General features: G+C 51.4%; 1 protein-coding gene across 4 annotated transcripts in view; it reads right to left on the bottom strand.

Annotated features, from left to right (window-relative positions):
* Nucleotides 1-246: 246 nt before the first annotated feature.
* FRMPD1 (FERM and PDZ domain containing 1) overlaps nucleotides 247-14,385 on the bottom strand; it is a 68,811-nt gene continuing 54,672 nt past the window's right edge. For all 4 annotated transcript variants that reach the window (XM_050943026.1, XM_050943027.1, XM_050943029.1 and 1 more), the window contains exons 9-16: nucleotides 14,086-14,205; nucleotides 13,241-13,377; nucleotides 12,173-12,299; nucleotides 11,473-11,568; nucleotides 7,278-7,460; nucleotides 6,540-6,687; nucleotides 4,735-5,544; nucleotides 247-2,796 (exon numbers count right to left, since the gene is read on the bottom strand). In XM_050943026.1, coding sequence (XP_050798983.1) covers nucleotides 347-2,796; nucleotides 4,735-5,544; nucleotides 6,540-6,687; nucleotides 7,278-7,460; nucleotides 11,473-11,568; nucleotides 12,173-12,299; nucleotides 13,241-13,377; nucleotides 14,086-14,205 — 4,071 coding nt within the window. In that variant the 3' untranslated portion in view covers nucleotides 247-346. The remainder of the gene's footprint in view (nucleotides 2,797-4,734; nucleotides 5,545-6,539; nucleotides 6,688-7,277; nucleotides 7,461-11,472; nucleotides 11,569-12,172; nucleotides 12,300-13,240; nucleotides 13,378-14,085; nucleotides 14,206-14,385) is intronic.

Below are 14,385 nucleotides of genomic sequence, written 5' to 3'. Positions count from 1 at the left end.
CCCCAAACTGGAGCCATGGGGAAAAAAGCCACCAACTGCGCTCTGCGTTTGAGACCATTATTTTTTATACAGACAGAGCGGGTGGGCGGGCTGTGGACCCACCTCCCCCAGCATTATCCCCTGATGGACTGGAACGTCCTAGAGTGAGCAAACGGCAGCTGACCCAAATCCAGCTGAGTCTTGTGCATGCTCCTGCCTTGAGGTGTGTGGCCAGACTGCTGAATGACTCACATTGCTTTTCTGCAGAAGATATTTTATTGGGTTCATGGGTTATACAGTAAACGTTTGTTGGGTTTCCCGTCAGCAGTACACAAGCATAAGAGTCTGTCTCACGGAGCTACCGTCTTCACATCGCCGGTGCTGCCCTGAACTGCTGGGTTAGACAGAACACTGCTGCCGTGAGGGCCGTGCCCTGGCGTGCTAGCAGCGTGGCACTGAGATTGTGACAGCCCTTCCCCCCGGTCTGGAGAGCAGCGCAGACAAACTGATGATAGGTGCAAACCACGTCCTTCAGATTGACAGTGAGCTCCTTGTGGCGTCTCCCGCACAGCCCACAGGCCGTGAACTGGAAACACAGCGCTGTCAACCGCATGAGGTCCTGGAAGGTCTCCTGCAATGCCCCTGGCAGCTCTTCAGAAGGCCTGTCTGGTTGTAGGACCTTCTGGCAGCTGGCCATCAGCTTGCGGGACTCCGCGCAGAGCACCTGCTTGTGTTCAGAGTAGTGTTCTGCGCACGTGTCTCGAGGGTGTTTCATTCTGTTTCCTGAGAACTGCCTCACAATGGCCCGGAGCTCTGCCACGTTTGCCAGGAATGGAGAGAAGTCAGCCGATAATTTCCCTGCTCTCTCTTGCAACTGACCCAGTGCTTCCGGGTGAGATTCTGGCCATGGGCTGTTTTCACTCACACTAGGCTCAGCGGCCACACAGTTACTCTCATCCCTGGTCCTGGGAGGGGCCTGGTCTAGAAATGACAAGCTCCCAGCAACCGGTGGGGTTGTTAAAGGCCTGGAGGAAATGCTGTGTGCAGAATCAACACACTCATAATCTAGGTCATTGTCTGGCCCGTGGAAGCAGCTGGCATAAGACAAGTGACAGCTGCACTTGTCCATGCCAGCTTTGGGGAAGAAGGTCCCCTTAACACTGGTCAAACCCAAAGGCCGAGTTGTGTTGCAGCTCATAGACACTGGGGCATCTTTTTCATGGGTCACACAAAGCAGCGATCGATCTGCAGCCGAGTTTCCCTCTCTGTGTGCTGAGGCACCACCAGTGTCTTTGGGGGAAGGAGAACGTAGCCCCGGTGATGTGTTTAAGTGGCAGCCCTTTCTTTGCTCTGTGGTCTCCTCTGTGAGAAGAGGCGTCAGAGTGGGCTGGGGCTGTCTGTGGCGACCATCCACATATAGTGCATCTTCTCTGGGTCCTCTCTCCTCTGTGCGCTGGCCACTAAGCCGTTCCGGAGGAGGATGCACTTTCGGAGAAACTGAGGAAAAATGCGTTTCCTTCCTTAGGGCACCTGAGTCAGAACGCTTTGCTGTCCAGGGACTTTGGTCAACAGCTTGGTCAGTATCTGCTGGGGGGGCGTCTTCTATGTCCCCCTGCTGGCAGGGTATTGCTTGGTCTGTCCTGGTTCCAAACGAAAGCCAGGAGAGGCGAGTGATTATTCCCGATGCTCCGTTAAAGTCTGAAAGCAGCTCTGTGGCATTAGAGAAACCCAATTGGCTTTTATCTTCCACTCTTTTTAAGGGTTCTTCATTTAGGTTCTTGTTGTTTATCTCTCCAGATACCATTTCAGCATCTGGTTTCACTGCACAGCTAGTGGGACCCGCTGTTCCCCTTGCAAAGGGAGATGACGGCACAAGCTGCTCACATGCTTCTCCTTTATCAGCAGTGGACAGAGAATCCAGGTCTGAAGCAGCAGCCTGGGGCAATGGCTTGCCTCTGTAGCACCCCAATGGAGAAAGCACTGGCTCAGCACAAGGAGGTATCCCTCCTTCACCTGGATGTGCAGATGGCTCGAGTTCACGGTGGGTTTCCAGAGCCTCCGCGGCACTCTGTGGCATCGGCTGCTCTCGCGGCACCGTGCGGGTTATACATCCAACCTCCATTTCAGAAAATGGGTGACCACAGCCACCGGGGCTGTCCCAGGCGCCTCCTGCTTGTTCTGGTTCTCTGATGTCTCCCAAATGGAAGGATATTTCAGAAGGACTTACGCAGCCACCGTCACGTGCACATGCAGAACCAAGAGGCCCCAGGCGGTTCTCTGCACAGCTGGGCAACGGGGTTAGGTCCAAAGTTTCTTTCCCTTCCTGGTCACCCTGGAGATGACTGGCTGAAACGGAAGGAATGACCGAGGCGGTTACTGATTTGGTTTCCATGGCGTCAGGCTCCATTTCCATGAAGGCTGACAAAGGGTTTTTACTCTCGACTTCGCTCCGAGGCTTTAGCTGGGCAAAGGTCCTGGCTTCCAGCAGCGGGGGCTCCCCAGTAGTGTCGTCCAAGGAGGATGTCATGTGAGTGAGAGAGATGGAGGGCAGCTGGGGCTCCCGTTCAGAGCAGCATGCAGGATCAGTGCTCTCCAGGGCAGGGGATGAAGCCACGGGGAAGGTAACCTGCGATGTGTAATCCGTCTGTAGGAAAGATCTCCTCTTTCTCAGGCTCTTGGCATGCTTCAGCTCCTTCTCCTTTCTGTGCTTCTCCCTGGTAGCCTGTCTCGACATGCAGCTTTCTCCCAGGTTGCAGCACCGTGACTTCTTCAGGAAGCAGGAATCGCCCTTCCCCTCACGGGACGGTGCCTCAGAGCCTGCCAGGAAAGAAGAGAACCCAAGGGTAAGGAAATAGTAGTGTACCACACACGTGTAACTGGCTACACACAGAGGGCCACGGGTTGTTCATGGGATCTTCTGGACTAATGAGAACCAGGCATCGGGGATGGCGGCCATCTTGGCTGAGACACTGGGGATTGAACTGAGGAACCTTGAGCACTAAAAGCATGAGCTAAAGCTCTGTATATGGGGAGCTGTGACTAACTTGTGCCCTACGTGGCTCGGCACAGAGGGGGTAGCTCATAGGATGGTTTAGGTTCAGTACCAAGCAGAAGTTAGGTTTGGGGCCTAAGTATACAAGAGTATAGGAGACAGAGTGTTATGGGAAAGGAAGAATTAGCAAGGACGTGACCCAGGATTAATTACACTAACTGCTGAACAGGGGCTAGTCTAGCTGTGTTATAAGCTGCTGGTCGTGGTAGCTGGTTTCTGCAGGGGTTTTAAACGAGTGTTTTGAGAATGTGATCTCTATTGATAGTATGGGACTGACGGGGATGCAGCTGTTTACAATCCACACTACTGAACTTAAGAGCCCATAAGGCGGTGGTAGAACTAGAATTCAGGGAAAGGGCAGTTTCATGTTAATTATAAAAGGAGTAAATTCATGAAAAAGGTATGGTTAGGTTCCAGGATAGTCAGGCTGTAGCTCACTCTGTTGTCCCGGGACGTATCACCCATCGACACACCATTTCATCTTGGAGTGGGAGTATAATTGTAGCTAATGGCATGGCTGTTTGCTTAACGAATCATTTTTCTTTTGAAAACTTTTCTTCTTCATGGCTTACTCTAGGCCTTAATTGGTGGGGGTAATGGATGGATATGGTGGCCTTGGAATTTCTGTCTGGTTTCAGGTTGGAACTAGGGGGAAAGAAGTGAAGGCTCTGTGAGTGCCCCTCGCTATGCATTTCTGTGTCATCCCGAGTTGGGCTGGTGGGCTATAAAATGGAATGGTGATATGTGATTTGTCCAAGGGGAAGAGACAGGAAGCTGCAGTGTGTTCTCCTGAGGCTTTGGGGATCAGTTTAAGTGATAGAATTTTTCAGCTTTTAGTCTGAGGATTTCCTTAGGTTTTAAGAATGTCTAAGAATCATTGCTCAGTATCAGGGGTCAGGCAAGCCTGGCAGGAATGGGTCCTTCCTGGCAGCCTCCCACCATCACACAGCATCTCCTCCTGCCCATTCTCTGGACTGAACCACTTGGTCCTTACGTGGCTTCCCCGCTTCCTTTTCTTCTGGCCTGTTCCTGTATCTATGCCTCCCAGGATTCCTGCCAGCCCACACCACCCCCGAGCACAGCTGTCAGCCCCTGGGCTTGCTGCACCTCCCACAGTATTCATGGGGACCACACACACTTTGCAAAGTCCATCGTGTACACAGCGAACACAACAAACTCTCATGGGTATTACGGAGGCTTAAAGACACGTGTACCTTTAAATAACATGCGTGTTCCATATGTGTCTGTACTCTGGTGTTCTTGTGATAGCGGGTGGGCTTTTGAGAATGCTGAACTGTTTTAGGAGCACAGGTCCCACGACTTTCACTGGGACGGGTGCTCTGAACTCACCTGGGTGCTACTGAAAAATCCCACCCAACTCTATCGCGCTGATATTGATGTGCTCTCTCTGCATAGCATTTCTGCATGCGAGGGATTCGTTCTTGGAGAAGGGACATTTAAAGCTCGTTTGCGAGTCCAAAGAGCTTCAGGAAAACCTTGGGAAACTGAACAAGGGGGACGTGTTCTCGGCATTGTGGATCTGACGCGTGGCCATCCCTAGGTTCATTATTCATCACTCATCCAGTCGTACCACCCAGAGTACCCTAGGAATGATCAGGTCCTGTCGTGCCAGGTGCACAGGGTAAGAGAGCGTCCCTGCCCTACTGAGCTGATTTATTATATAACCTCTTCTCTGAGCGCACCTGCCAGGGCATCTGTTGGGGTCAGCCGGTCTGCAGCATCGTAGAATTCATCCTCGGAGCTGGTGTCCCCGAAGCCCGGAGGCGGCTGCAGGATGAGGTCATTCTCCTCTACTGTTGGATCTACCTTGCAGAGTCCCTCCTGCTGGCCTGACTCAGCTGGCAAGTCCTTCACAGAACCGTTCCCTGGACTATGATTGAGGATGCTTCTCTCTCCGTTGCTGCCTGGGGATATGCTGGAGCAGAGACTGTAATACTCCATCACATTCTCTTCTGACAGCTTGGTCTTGAGAGCCGAAGCCTCCGCCTCATTCTCCCCTCTTTGCTCGGGGTTTGTCTGCTTAGGCACAGGGTGGCTGCCTTGGGATAACTGCAAGAAACAAAGGAAATCTTCAGACTCTGCCCCACTGCTCCCCTCCTTGTTGGCCAGAGCGAAGATGCTCTTGTCTTGGCAGCTGAGTTCTTGAATAGTAGGTGTGAAAAACTGGAGGAACTGTGACCTGCTGGAGGAGCAGGCCTCTAAGTCGTCCTCCTCCAGAGCGTCCATCGAGTCACTCGAGCCACTGGTCTTGCATCCTCTGCTCTCGGTATTGGCTGAGTCAGAAGCTTCGGACGCACTGTCCGTCACGTCACTCCTGCTTCCGGGGTTTCTGCTCTCTGGCTCCAGCTCAGGCAGTTCCTCCTGCTCTGCCTCCTCCTCACACAGAGGTTGGATGCTGCTGGGGTTCAGCCAGGGTGGGTCCAAAAAGCGTTCTGCAGAGGAATCCAATTCCCAAGAGTCTTCAGAGTCGCTGCAGGCTCTCGACTCGTACCCTGCAATGTAAAGACACCGTGCCTGCTGTGAGCACAGGCCAATGCAAACAGCTGGATACAGCAGCCGAACTAGCACAGAAGCAGCAGCAATCAGTCCCCTTGCACTCCTAGAAAGAGACCCACTCCTGTGACTGCTGCTCGGATTCTGAACAAATGAGCAAGGAGCACAGTCTGTCCCACAGGGCCACGACCTGCAAGCAGAGACCAGTGCTGGACCTGGTCACTAATACAGTCTAATGCCTAGATTCCCAGGCTGACGGTCCCACTGGGCCCACCTAGTCTGACCTGCCTGGTAACACAGAGCTTTCCGACAGGAATTCCAGCCTTGATTTACAAATTGTGGTGGATTCCCCATCACGGACAACTCTCCGTGAGTTGGTTCAGTGGTTAATTACTCTCACTGTTAAAATGTTACACCCTATTTCCAGTCTGAATTTGTCTGGTGTCACCTTCCTGCCTTTGGAGCGCGTTAGACCTTTCTCTGCTAGATCGAAGAGCCCATTCTTAAATATTTGTTCTCCAGATAGGTACTATTGACTGATCATGTCACCCCTTAACCTCTTTGTTACGCTAAATAAATTGAGCTCATTGAGTCTATCACTATACGGCAGGTTCTTTAATCATTCTCGTGGCTCTTCTTTGAACCCTCTCCTATGTGTGGCTTATTATTGTTGTTTATAATGATAATCATTCTTATTATTTCTTTGTATTTCAGTAGTGCCTAGGAGGCCGCATCATGGACCAGGCCCCACTGTGCCAGGTGCTGTACAGACACAGAACAAAGGGACAGTCTCTGCCCCAAGTAGCTTCCAGGGTAAGCAGAAAGAGAACAGTCTTTCCAATAGCTTCAAGGAGTTGTGAGCCATGAGATGGGGCTCAAGAGGGGACTAACTTCCTAGCAGAAAACTCTGCACCTGACGTGTCTACAGTGGCAGATGCTCCTAAGTGATTAGTCAACTCGCCACCCTTTGTTGAAAAAGGCGACTAGTTCTTACCTTCTTCTGTGGAGATGCGGTGGGCCTGCTGCTTAGCCTCACCCCACATGAATATGGTGGTGCCCGAGTCTACACATAGCCTGTAGTAACCTGCAATGAGGCAGGCGAGATCCTTGGCACTGTTTGATTCTAGCATCAGCGTCAGCAGCTATAACAAAAAAAATGCGTTAGGCCCCCTTCGTGACCTGCAGAGATTTGCACTAAATGAAAGGACATTCCCCATCTCCCACATACCAAGAGGTGAATTACAGAGTGGGCAACAAGGTGGAAAGAGAAAACAGATTTTTTTTTTGATGCCCAATGTCCTACTGACGAAGGACAGCCAAATATTTTTTCAAGGAATCTCATTTTCCTTGACCGGGTTGCATCTTTTCTAATGGCTCTCCCTGTCTCCCTTTGCATTGTATCCAATGCAAAACATTTTACCTTAAAAGAATTGTCAAGGAACAGTTAATCTCTGATAAATGCAGTCTGCCAGCATGTCAAATGGTTAGGCACTTGGAGACAAGCTGCCTTCTGAGCGCAGTGTTAAAGCACACTGACCATGATAGCCAGTGATATACTATAAAAGTAACTAGGAAAAAAAGTCCCACCACTGCATTTATGAAGATAACCGAAACAGCAAAACAAACATGTTGCTGTCTTTACTAGCATTAAGAATTCAATTAGACTGTTAGATGGTTGAGAAGATCGAAGAGCAGCTCTCCCAACTCACGCACCAGTTGAAGCTGCAATTACCTTCACATCCTGAAGGTAGATTTTTACCATGCTCGCTTTCTCAGATTCTTCGGTAAGCTCCAGCCTGCTGATGTTAGCAAACTCTGCCAGAGGGGTTATGATGTTGAGCTTGTTATTGATAATCTGGCTGATTCCATACTTAGCTCCGACCAGCAAGGCGACATACGATTCCCTGTCCTGTAGCTATCGGAGAAAGGTGGGTTAGAATCCAGCCTTAATAAAAATCGAAACAGGAACCTCGTGACAAGGCTGGACGTAGAATCCTGAGTTGTGCATTATGGCTTGGCACGTTTCAATTAGGGGAAAAGGCCAACTTTTACTGGCCCCCTAGCCTGACTAGTGGATAGCTAGCTCCAGTTTGGGGGCTTCAGAGAGAGCTCCCACAGACAGCAATTCAGAGGCAGAGACTTAAGTGAGATGGAGGCTGCCTGCCTCACCGAGTACATCTACGTGGTCCCTGGGAGGGTGCTTCCCTGCACGGCTGGACAGAGGCGAGCTAGGGTGCTAGAAATAGCAGTGTGGCTGCAGTGGCACAGGCATATGTACCCACAGGAGTGGGCAGCGTTGTACTTGGGCAGCTGGCCACGTTGGCAGGATCCTCCCAGCTGCAGGGCCGATTCTAGGGTTCCGGTACCCTGGGAGGGGAAGTGAGTATTTGTGCGCTCCTGGCTGTTGCTATTCAAACAAGCCACCTTCCAGAAGGCCAAAGGCTAGTTCAACTTCTGGAAAATCAGGGATTTTAAGAGTTTAAAACAGTAAAATGTGGCGGCTGGGTCAGTATTTTGCTGTGATTTAGAATTTCTATAAAGGATGAAGACTCTCCAACCTGCTGTTCCACTGGCTAACTCTGGACACCTTTGCACATAGTTTGGCCTTTCTGACAATCAGGGCCCCCCGAACATCTTTTTTTTTGGGGGGGGAGAGAATGTCCCCTTTTCTACCCCTCCCTCTCCCAGCGCCAAGCCTGCCCACCTGCTGTGGAGACGTACCCACCTGTGATTGAGAGAGACACGGAGCTGGTGGGGGATGGCCAGGGCTCAGGGTTGCCAGGGCCTCCATTGAGCTGACGGAGAGTTGTTGGTCTCCCAGGAAGGGACCAGCCGGTTACAGGGAGCTCCAGCCCCACTGCCCACACTTTGGCGGGTGGGGCTCTTTCATTCTATCGATTGGGTTTGGTGGGATTTTAGGAGTGGTTGTTGGAAGAGCATATGTTTAACATCCTGGCTTCCTTTGCCTGCTCCTGTCCTCATCTTTTAATTTACCCTTGTCCCTCGTGGGAATAAAATGCTGGGCCTCTTTCTGTCGGTCCTTCATTTAGCATAGCTGGGAATTGCACCAGCTTGGTTGTCGGATCAGCTGCAGGCTTCGGTGCTGAGCGCTGCAAACCCAGGGCTCATTGGCCCCAAGGTGGCTCACCGAGGAGAGAGGATTAATGGGATCTCCCTCCCATGGGCATCTACATCCTTTTAAGTGACCCCCCCAAAGTCTAACGATCCACTTGTAAGACATTCCACCACTCGAGAGCCAGGATATAGTCCCCCTTCCTCCCAACGTGGCTGCCCCATCAATCTCACAGTAAAGGCGCCCACCAGGGTGATCAGGACCCAGGCACATCGCTACGCCCTTCGCTCTCCCGGAGCTGGCGTCGGGGGGAGGGGAGCAAGAGTTCTGTGCTCTGAAACGTTTTAGCTCCCTACTGTCCAAGAAAAATCTATCTATCATGAAATATTGACATTTCCCCACAGAAAACAGACACTGTTCTGGAAAAAAGTCATTTAATCAAAAACCCAATTTTCCACTGACAGTCTAGAGATGGAACAGTTTCAACTCATCCTACTCAGCGTGAATATGGATAGAGCAATAGGAATCCACTGGTGAGCAGAGCCGGCCCTTGGTACGGCGAGTCAAGGTGACCGCCCCAGGCCCTGCGCTTCGGGTGGCCCCGCAGGAAGCGGGCGGGGAGGTGAGGCAGGTGGGTGAGCAGGGCGGGGAGGCGAACAGGGGGAGGGTGAGCAGTGAGCAGGCAGGCGAGGGGGGGCAGGGAGTAGCCCCCCTACCGGAACCTCCTCCCCCTAGTGCCTCCTGTCCGCCGATAGACCCTGCCGATTAGCGCCTCCCCCCCTCTCTCAGTGCCTGCTGCAGATCAGCTGTTTCACGGGGTCAGGAGGTGCTGTGGGGGAGTGGAGAGGAGCAAGGGCGCAGCATGCTGGGGGGAGGGGGCGGAACTGGGCAGGGAACGGGGGCGGAGTGGGGGTAGGAAGCAGCAGAGAAGGGGTGGGGCCTTGGGGGCAAAGGGTGGAGTGGGGGCAGAGCCGGGGGTGGGTGGGGGGAAGTACCCTCTGGCAGATTAGAAACTCGCCACCTATATTCCGGGGCCCCCACGCCCCTAGGGACAGCCCTGCTGGTGCGTATTCATTCCAGGCCCCCGTCTCCGCCTGGTCCTCAGAGGACATGAGCGTCACAGCTGCCAGCTCTAGAACCTGGCTCTCTAGCATAAACTGTGGCAGTTCCTGCTGTTAGCTCTGGAGGTCCTTGACTCAATCCCATGTGTCAGACAAGGCTGTGTCATGCCTTATGTCAAGAGACTTTCTGTCAAAGGGAAAACATCATAGAATCATAGAATATCAGGGTTGGAAGGGACCTCAGGAGGTCATCTAGTCTAACCCCAACTAAATCATCCCAGCCAGGGCTTTGTCAAGCCGGGCCTTAAAAACCTCTAAGGATGGAGATTCCACCACCTGCCTAGGGAACCCATTCCAGTGCTTCACCACCCTCCTAGTGAAACAGTGTTTCCTAATATCCTGCCTAGACCTCCCCCACTGCAACTTGAGACCATTGCTCAGGGGTGGCTCTAGGTATTTTGCCACCCCAAGCACGGCAGGCAGGCTGCCTTCAGCAGCTTGCCTGCAGGAGGTCCCCGGTCCCGCGGATTCGGCGGCATGCCTGCAAGAGGTCTGTCGAAGCCACAGGACCAGCGGACCCTCTGCAGGCATGCCACCGAAGGCAACCTGCCTGTCGCCCTCGCGGCAACCGGCAAAGCGTCCCCTGTGGCTTGCCACCCCAGGCATGTGCTTGGCGTGCTGGTGCCTGGAGCTGCCCCTGCCATTGCTCCTTGTTCTGTCGTCTGCCACCACTGAGAACAGCCGAGCTCCCTCCTCTTTGGAATGCTCCTTCAGGTAGTTGAAGGCTGCTATCAAATCCTCCCTCACTCTTCTCTTCTGCAGACTAAATGAGCCCATTTCCCTCAGCCTCCCCTCATAAGTCATGTGCTCCAGCCCCTTAATAATTTTCATTGCCCTCTACTGGACTTGCTCCAATTTGTCCACATCCTTTCTGTAGTGAGGGGCCCAAAACTGGACGCAATACTCCAGATGTGGCCTCACCAGTGCCCAATAGGGGGAATAATCACTTCCCTCGATCTGCTGGCAACACTTCTACTAATGCAGCCCAATATGCTGTTAGCCTTCTTGGCAACAAGGGCACGCAGCTGACTTACCCATTTTCAGGGGAGATTAAACCTTGGCCCAAACCAATGCTCATGGAACAATGGACCAATCACATCTGAAGAGCCACAAGACCTACTCTGAATGCCACACCTGTACTTTTTAACAACACATAAATAAAAGGATCCTCAGCGACTGGTTTTACTTCAAAGGAGCTATGCTGGTTGGCATTGGCTGAGGATTTAGAATGCGACCGCTGGAAAGGGCCCAAGAGAAATGAGCATGTTTAGTTGAAGCAGCCGCGCCAACACCCCTGCTCCCTGATAGGGAGCGTAGGCAGCATGGCAGAGGGAGCGTGAGTGGAAGGATGTGAAGGAAGTCTTGGGGACACATTACGGATTGTTCCAGGGAGCTGCTCTGATGCAGAACTGGGAGAAAGCATGAAGGCTGAAGGCAAATATGACTAACGGGTCATGAAGCAGGTGCTGCTTACGGAACAAATCTGGGGGAGATACCCCAGCAGCAGGGTAATGGGTTGTTTTTGACTCTCAGCTGTTAAAAAAATTAGACATTCTGCTTTACAGAAAGTGTGCTTTAATCAAGACGAGGCTTGGTCAGTTTCAGCATAGTGCTAAAAATGACTCCCATTTCAGGAGTTTGTTTTCCACAGCATGGTAACAACACAGACAGAAAGGACGGCCAGAGAAAACACAAAGATTTGCTAAAAATCATAGACAAATGAATGCACATACCATTAGGGTGGCATTAAAGATTTTCCCGCTATACATTTTCAGGTCTCCAAGTATCTGCAGGTAGCTCAGACGCACCTGTGTGGCCGAGAGGACGTGCTTGGATTTTAAAGAAAAGAAATATTGCTGAGAAAGTTACAAACCAACCACTGGGACAAGCTGGATGTGTGAGTAAAGGGGTTTCTAAATTGTTCATTTGGATCTAAGCAGACGTGTACAATGCACAGGACTGGACGGACACACACACACACCTCTGACTAGATGACTGCCCTCCTCCTATGCACAGCAGGCACGAATTCAGTTCCAGTGCACACTAAGGCACAGGTGGCAGTCCAGGGGGTCTCTGGGAAGAGAGTCTGCTTAGGAGGAGACCCAACTTTGTGACTTCTGGCTCCCATCTCTGACGGCCCTGTTGACAAGGGCTGGTCTATACTGGCAGAAGCAATGCACAAGCAATGCTAGTGCTGGGAGAAATAGCTGTACCAAAGGAGAGGGGACTGAGCGAGAAGAGTAAAGAGGTGCAATGCAGCCCCCATGAAGACAAAATAAAATGCAGTAGCAAGGCTGTGAGGACCCCGGCTGGAGAAGGCTGGTGTACAACGTGGTGCTAAAACCATCTCGGCTCAATCCCACTGAGACTGGGCTCAGTGGCCAAGCCGGCTGGCTTTCATTGAGTGACCTCACACACATGCATAGGTTCTACCTTTTGTCTCGGGTCCAGCAAGATTTGATTCCTCTTCATGTGAAAGCTGATGGCTTTCTTGATGTCTTTGCCTTTCATGTTTCGGAGTAAAGTCGGAGATATAAAGTTTTCTATTCCCCAGTCCTTCCTGCCATGAAGACAGCGCAGATGGGTATAGCTCAAAGAGAAATTACAGGCTTGTTGCACAAATTCCTGGCTGAGTTTCTCCGGCTTGTGTCATCTATGGACTGAGGATTCCGTTCATAAACTGCACTTTGCTTTGCTTAAAAGATTATTATATTTTGGTGTCTTTTGGGTTAATGGTTCCTGCCAGTCTAAGATTAGAGGCCAATTGTTCCAGTGGAGAATTTTTCAACGTAATAAGTATTACTTGCTAATTATGCCCATCATGGAGTTTTCTCTTGATGCGTCTGTCTTTTCCTTTATTAGTCAAGGCATGGCATATTTGACTATAAATAATAAGTCAGTGACAGAGGTGAACGCATAAGCCCAGCTGGGGCTGCAGGTATTAAGCTACTAACGTCCAGGCTATTACTTAACAATGGCCCCTTTACAATTTTTAGTAATGAGGTTGTTTTACCAGAACAACCCATGCAATAAGCATGTCTACCTAGGAAGGGTAGATGCACGCTATAGATTTGCCATTCCTGGGCAGTTATGACGTCGGCTACTGCACTCAGAATTCCCAATAAACACGCCTGCAAGAGGCAACCTTTATTTAAATGAAAACCTGCCCTGTGCAACAATAACTACCTAACACGTTACAGTAGTGCTGATGTAGAGACCCACCGGCTGACATTTCGAGCCATTATGCCATGCGAGCAGTTTAGAAGGGAGAGATGAGATAGTTGGTTTTGTGCAGCCGTCTCAAACTGCTACTCATCTCTAAAAGGATCTGCATAACCAATGCCTGGAATCGGTATTCAACAACAAGGACAGAACATGTTCCAATCTACTACCACTGCCCTGCCCTAGCCATCTTCCATTTCTCTGGTGCCTATCACAGCCCCAGTACAAAAGATGTATGGGATTTGGGTCAGCTAGAACGGCAGAGAATTTTCCACTTACTCTATATATTTGAAAGACACTTTCTGCGGCTGGGCGCAAGCATAAATCCGCTCTTGTATATGCAGCGCTGCCAGGCGCAGGGCCATGCTGCACTTCATTTCGACAGCAAATCGCTCCTGAAGCACATCGCTGCAGCTCTGGAAGGGACACAGCCAGTTAACACGCCCAGGGGGCACGGCAAAGAGGAAAAATGACTTTGCTTGGGCGTCCCCTTTTTGCCTGGTTCAACCATTTTTGACTCATACGTGAAGGGCGCCATAGGTGCTGAGTTCCCCACTTTCCCCTGAGTGCTTGACCCCCCCTCCGTCCCCGACCCCACTCACACTCCACCCCTTCCATGTGGCCCCACCCCTGTCGCAAAGTCCCTGCCCCAACTCTAGCCCCTCCCTTCCCCAAATCCCCACCCTGGCCCCACCTCCTCCCGAGTGCGCCACTTTCCTGCTCCTCCTCCTTCCTTCCAGCACACCGCCAAACAGCTGTTTGGCAGCTGCTGGGAGGAAGTGCTGGGAGGTAGGCAGAAGAGTGGGGACGTGGCACGCTCGGGGCGGAGGGGAAGAATGAGGTGGGGAGGGGGGGTGACAGGAGCTTGGCACCCACTAATTTTCCCCTGTGGGTGCTCCAGCCCCAGAGCACCCACAGAGCCAGCGCCTGTGAAGGGTTCAAGTAATTAACAGGTCAAGGCTCAGATTAGGAATCCCTAAGACACTCAGAGCCAGATAATGTCCACGCAGCTTTTGGCACCAGTTTAACAATACTGATTTAAATACCACACTTTAGCTGAAATGGGAGGCAAGGCCTTAGGACGGAAAGGGTTATCAATATAGTATGGGATGTTCCGTTTTCACCTGCAAATAAAGGTATTCAAAGGTAACTGGATCTTCTTGTAGGAGGTCCAACGGATCCTTAGGGATAAAGCAGACTCTGAAGAGACACCGGTAATCATGGGAGTCTTTCCTTTGGACCACCTGGAATGAACAAAATAAAATTGTATTAAACAATAGCAGTTTCGCGAATCCCTCGTTGAATAAACCCATTCTGGGCCAGCAGATGCAATGAATTTGCACAGGGTAGCCCATCACACTCTACAGAACAAAGCACTCGGCGTCTGGGTTGGGGGCAAGTCAGCCACTCTCTCCAGTGACGAG

Source organism: Gopherus flavomarginatus, chromosome 3 (genome assembly GCF_025201925.1).
Source record: "Gopherus flavomarginatus isolate rGopFla2 chromosome 3, rGopFla2.mat.asm, whole genome shotgun sequence".
Lineage (NCBI taxonomy): Eukaryota > Metazoa > Chordata > Testudines > Testudinidae > Gopherus > Gopherus flavomarginatus.
This window is presented reverse-complemented; position numbering and strand designations above follow the sequence as displayed.